The 6,752-nt window shown below is 21.7% G+C and overlaps 1 protein-coding gene across 1 annotated transcript in view; it reads right to left on the bottom strand.

Moving 5' to 3' along the window:
• Positions 1 to 778: 778 nt before the first annotated feature.
• Positions 779 to 6,752, bottom strand: part of LOC145835645 (outer dense fiber protein 2-like) — a 133,976-nt gene continuing 128,002 nt past the window's right edge. Inside the window, exons 24-25 of the mRNA XM_082943324.1 lie at positions 1,314 to 1,406; positions 779 to 910 (exon numbers count right to left, since the gene is read on the bottom strand). Of these exons, the coding sequence (XP_082799450.1) occupies positions 779 to 910; positions 1,314 to 1,406 (225 nt within the window). The remainder of the gene's footprint in view (positions 911 to 1,313; positions 1,407 to 6,752) is intronic.

The raw sequence follows: 6,752 nt of genomic DNA, 5'->3' as shown, positions 1-6,752 counted from the left end.
CAAAAAAGATAATTATAACAATCATAAAAAAGCACAGTTTGGTAGAAACCTGGACGAAATAGAAAGTCAAAAATAAAAAAAAATAAAAGTGTTTTGGTCTATATTTAAAAGTCACTGTGTTAAAATTTTTCAAGCAGAATTTCTAAGCAGCTTAACAAAAAAGTTGTTAGATTTTTTAAAAAGTGTTAGATTCAAGGCACAAAACAATAAGAAATTGATCAAGTTATTATAAAGTATTAAAAAAATAATAGATTTAAATTTGGTGAATTAATTTTCATGATATTTTGTGTGTATACAAGATAGCTTCTTATTTTTAATAAAATGATATAAAGTTTTATTTATCTTTATAAAGTACAGATGTTCAATATTATTTTCATTCAGTTTTGTGTTATATTTCAACTAAAAAAAAACTAAAAGTTAAAATAAAAATTGCTTTAAGATATTTAGTTTAAATATAATTAAAAACGGAGACTTAATTTGTATTATTAACTTGTAAGCAAACAATTAAAAAAAATACTTAAAAAAAATCCTTTTTAATTTATATTTATAAAAATAAAAATTTAAAATATAAGAGTTTCACCAAACAAAATCTCTATAAAATTATTTAATTAAAATGTTTCATCAAGTAATAAGAATGTTTGACTTGTTAAACTTATTAAACTATAAGAATTATAGATCGATAGGTCACGGGTTCGAGTCTCAGTGGAGTCACATTTCGTTTTACAAAACTTTATAAATCGACAGATTCTAAGTTCGAGTCTTAGTGGAGTCACAATTACTATTTTGTAAAAACTTGATTGTAACTGCTTTTTAGAAAATCCACGTAACTTCTCATTGACGTGATGCTTTTTTCCGATTGGTCCAATTGTTCCCTGACGTCATCAAACCGCATTTGCCATTTCCGCACCGCCTGAATACAGTTTTGGGTTAGGGGATTTTTTATGTAATACATTAAAGTTGCTATAAATGAAGTTGTTGTAACGGTTGTAAATAATCTAAAAACACTTAATCTGTGATGAGTTCTTACAAACTAAATACATTAAAATAAAAACTAAAAAAACGCTATTTTAGTATTCTTTAAGTTTATTTTATTTTGAATTCCAAATTTTAAAATTAAAGATAGTTAAGACAAATAACTATAAATTTAAATTTCACCACTTTATAACTTTGACTACGTTAAAATTATACGTCAATCACTGAAAATTTGGTTTTGTGCTTATGAAGCTTCATACTAATTTTTTGAACTTGTTTTTTAATACGTGTTAGATTAATATTACATATTAAAAACAATTATATGATCAAATATTACTAACATCGTCCTTAGACCTTTTAATTTCTAGATTTTCCGATTTAACTCTGGTCAAATCTGATTCCAAACTTATTAGTTTCGATTGTAAAGCGTTTTCCTGTAAAAATGAACAAACTTAAACAAAGATCATGAGTAAAATATAAAGAAATAAATTTTACATAAAAAATTGAATCTAGTGAATATTCAGATTTAAAAAACTAAGTAGAAGCATTCATTTTAAGTATTAGTTTTGTTTGAATGCCATAGAACTGAAATATGAAATATCAAAAATGTATCTAACTAGTTGTACTTCAAATAATTTGTCTACGTTTATTTTAAAATAGTAATAATTTTTTAAAAATAGTAAATAAAAATAGTAAATCCAATAACTTTTGTGACAGTTACAAACTTTAATTACAGAGAGACTTTTTTGTAAAACATTTTAAACTTAATTAATATTCATATCAGGGTTGTCACTGGTTTTTGAGAAATTTATTTCAGGTATTTGAAAGTACATGTTTTTGGGTCTATTTTTAGTTTAAAGTTAAGTTTAGGTAATAAACTGTGTTGAATAGGACACTATAAGATATTGTAAAGCTACTTTAAATGTGTATTTAAAAAAAATTGATAATGCAAAAAAATATATATGATAGGTTTTTCGTATCTAATCAAGATTTTACTACTTACCATGTAAAAATTGATTATAATTCAAAGTATTTTAGTGATTTTTGTTCAATTTTTTTTTTATATTTCAAAATCCAGGTTTTAAGATTCTAGGTTTTGTGTAAGTCTATATAAAAAACAAAGGTTAAATAAAAAACCATATTTTTCATAAGTATTAATTTTGTTTAGAGGCAACAGAACCAAAATTTCAATATTACAATAAAGTGTCTGAAATACAAAATAAGTTTGAATTTATAAAAATTAAAGCAATTTTCAAACTTTTAGACTATATCAATCTACATTCAAAAAAATTTTTTACAAAAATACTACAATAATGTGTAAGTTGAGATGATGATAAGTTTATCTAATAAGTTGTTTAGTAACATTAGTTTTACCACTTTTATAAGTGATTATAAATTTAAGTTTTAAAAAACACTAAGGTTCAATGTTCAATTTAGTAAGCTTATATATAATAAAATGAAGTAAGTGTTTTGGTATTTTATTATATTACGTCACTAAGTTATTTACATGCAGTTTCAGTTGTTCAAAAATTATGAAAAATCTTAACAAAGATTTTTAGAATAAATTGAAATATATTTGAAAAATGTTAGTTAGGCAAAAACTACTTTTTTTTTGTGCTTATTTGCTTTATGAAAGATTATCAACTTCATCTAAATTTTTACGGATCTCAAAACAGCTAAATATAAAAATTGGTTTGACAATTTGAAAAAGTGTACAGTTTTTTTTTTACTTGTAAGATGTTTATAATTTTTGTTTTTTAATTTTTGTTTTAACGTTATGATTGCCTTAAAAAATAAAAAAAAGTACAACAATAATAAAAAAAAGGTACTAAATAATTTTCCAATTCTGCAAAACTTTTCAAAATTGCTGTCAAACAGTTATTTTGTGATCAAATACAAACATCTCAAATTAAATTAATAGCTGTTAAAACTATTTACTAATTTATATTGATACAGATTTAGTATAAAAATTTTAGTTAAAAGCTCATTATGTCACTAAAGCTCTAACAACCCCAAGGAAAAGTGCATAAAATTCAAAAAATTTTAATAATTTCAAACAACATATTTTTAAACATTTTACAAATGATATAAAAGTTAAATACTTTTTAAAATATTGAAAGTATTTTTATATAAACTTATCGGTTAAATTGTTGTTTTAATAACTCAAAACCCGTTTATTATTTCTAAACTAGAAAAAAAATAGCTACTAATTTAAAATTTATTACTTTACAACAAAGTAAAATTTTTTCTATCTTAAATTAGTAATAATTGTGACCAAATTTTTACCTACTAAAACTAAAGTATTTGTCGAAAAGTATAATTAATATTTTAGTAAAAATATAATTTAAGTACTTTGTAAACTGTTTTTATTATATTTTAGTAAATTTGTATTATTCAGATCTAATATAAAATACATGAACAATAACTAGTAATTTAACCAAAAAAACTTACTAAGTATAAAAGTATAGCTAAAATATATTATTTATTTTCCAAGCTTTAATTTATTAACTAACAGTATTTACGTGCTAAATTAAGTATAATGTTTTTAAATCAATACTATTTTAAATATTTTGTTTACTTTCAGAAATAAGGTTTTCTTAATACTTGCATTTATGTATAAGTTGATATATAAATAAAATATTTAAATACTTCAAAGTCTTTGATAATTTAAAATTTTTATCACCTTTACAAGTGATTAGAAATTAGGGTTACAGTGTCATCTTACTTGCCTACATTACAGAAAAATTTTATATACGAAAATAAAGTTAGTGGTTCTGAATTTTATAAAATACGTCACTTAACAATTCACATGCCATTGTTATGTTATGATAACTTTTAACTTTTTTTTTTCGAGTAGATCAACTTATATTGTACGAATACTATTAGTAGTATCAATATTAATAGCAAGTATACTATATAAGTATTAACAATCAAAAACAATATTATTTTTTTGTTTTTTGTTACATGAAAACATCAAAAGTTAGCAATTTTTTAAGATATACCAAAAAATATTAAAGTAGAAGATATACAAAACAATTTCTATTTGCTGTATACTTTAATTTTCTTCTACAATGAGCTCAAACATTAGTTGAGATCAAACATAAGACTAAAATTATGTAAAAAAAACAAAGTAGTTGTTTTAAAATATTTTGCTTAACCTTTAAAAATATTTAAACGTGTTGACAAAATAAATGATTATTGGTCAACTATTAATTCAAGTTTAAGAAAACTTTTAGTTGTTCGAAAGCTATTATTTAAAAGAATCATTGTTGTTGGAGCTATGAATAAGCATAAAATTATAAAATATTATTTTATTAGCTTTAGATAAACTTTAAAAGCTGTACGTTGACCACCCTTGACTAAGTAAGTTGTTGTCTTTTTACTTCAACAAACGTTAACATTTGGACCTTTTATTAAAAAGTGTAAATTTATAAAATATTTGAAACAATTTTGAATTAATCACTGTTGGAGTTTCAGGACAAAATTCAGGTGTAAATTTGAGCGATATTCGTTGATGAAATGTAATCAAAATAAGAAACTTTCATCATTATCACAAGTGATGATATAAATTACTGAAGTTTGGTGTTATTATGAGAATCTAAAACGGCTTTTGTTTATATAAGTAAAAATAAAACTAGTACTTTCGAAGTTTATTATATCACGTCACTAAACAATTTTAATGCAATATATTTGTTCAAAAATTATGAAAAACTTTTCTTATCTTTTTTCAATAAATTATCTTTATTTTACAAGTGTTTACTATGCAAAAACAAATATGTTTCTATGCTTATTTGTTGTAAAAAAAAAAGAGAAGAATACAATTAATTTGGCAGCATATTTTAAAAAATAATGAAGAAGAAGTATGAGACAATTTGGTTCGATGTAAAGTTTAATTTTCATAATTTTTGGTTTTTCAATTTCTGTTTGTCAGTTATATAAGTATAAAAAAAGAAGAAGAAATAATAAAGACTGTTGTGTTGTAACAATGTTGTTTTTCAAAACAGCTAAAAATACTTTTTATTGAACATTATTGTTAAATTTTACTAAATAGAGCTTTTGAAGCTAACATTAAATATATTGATAGAAATTATATCATTGGCTTTATCTAAAAGGAAAAGCAAAATAGCTCAACAAAAAGAAAACAGTACAATCATTAATAAAGTGTCTTATAAAACAATAAGCTTTTAGTATTTAACAATATTTAAAGAATTAATGTTTATAAAGCTAAATTATCGATTGAATTTATAATAAGAAGAACAATTCTTTGATTTTATAAGCATAACATAAAATACGAAACAAACTCACTAATATTTGTAGGTTTACTAATATCCTAAATATTTATATTAATTTATAATTGTTAGTTAATCTTTTATAAACTATAACAAGAACAGTAAATATTAAGAAAAGCGATTATTATAAATTTGTATATAAACTTTTTTTTCTTAATGTAAAGTTTTAAATTATCTAACATAGTAGTCTTATTAGTTGTATTAGTGGTCGGGACATATTTAACTTAAACAATTTACATATTGTATAAATTTTTAGTAATTAATTTTAACAAAAACTTTGTAACTTTTTAATTCATATTTACAGGTATTTTTTCTAAGTGAAAGGTTTAATATAAACTTTAGGCTTATAAATTTTTGTTGACACTAGAGTTAATCAAAAAATCTAAGCAAGAAACAAGTTTAGTACTACGTAGAGTATTACTCATAAACTGCTAAAATTGAGAGAAAAAAATAAGTTGGTTTACTGAAAGTAGATATATAGGATATAACTGTTTTCATAAATATATGTGTATACTGTATACTACAGCTGTATTGCTACCGACATTAACTACATAATAAAAAAGACATTTAAAAAACTAAACAACAGTATAAAATTAGTAATTAATAAAAGTGTTTACATCTTTGTGATATCTGTTTTTAGATTGTTTTATGCAATTAAAGTTTAAAATTATCAAATATAAATTTGATTTTTTATTTATATTTCATTGTAATTTAATAAGACAAACGAAGTTTTATTATCATTAATGATAATCTCACACGTCACCGAATATAAAACAACAAATTATAACTTAAAACTAACTGACGCCTATATATATCAGTATTATATTTACAAATAATAGCTGTCACGGTGTTCTGCCTAAAGTATACCTAAACAGAACACCTTAACAGCTTTTTTTGTGTATATATTTATAATTTTGCTGTTTAAAACCTTTATTTGTCAAGAATAATTGCTAAACTCATTTTTAGTGAAAAGAAAAAATAAATAGTAAATAAATTGATAAATATATATATATATATGTTTTATAAAAATTTACATGTAGTTTAGTTTTTCAGTAACTTATTTTAAAAATAATTTTGTAACAATTTAACTTATACTTACAGTTAAGTTTTTCCAAGTTTTTGGATAAATATAAAAATTCAGCTTATAAATTTTTGTTGACACTATAGTTTTTCAAAAAATCTAAGCAAAAAAACCGTTAAGTACTACATACAGTATTACTCAGAAACTGCTAAAATTGAAAGAAAAAATTAAGTTGGTTTAATTAATGTTGATATTTAGTATATAACTATTTTTATAAATACATGTGTATAATGTATACTATAAGTATATTGCTACCGAAATTAACTACTTAATAAAAAAGACATTTAAAACACTAAACAACAGTATAAAATGAGTAATTAATAAAAACGTTTACATCTTTGTGATATCTGTTTTTAGATTGTTTTATGCATTTAAGTTTAAAATTATTAAATGTAAACTTGATTTTTTAT

The sequence above is a fragment of the Thalia democratica genome, chromosome 5 (assembly GCF_965202585.1).
Source record: "Thalia democratica chromosome 5, ktThaDemo2.hap1.1, whole genome shotgun sequence".
NCBI lineage: Eukaryota > Metazoa > Chordata > Thaliacea > Salpida > Salpidae > Thalia > Thalia democratica.
This window is presented reverse-complemented; position numbering and strand designations above follow the sequence as displayed.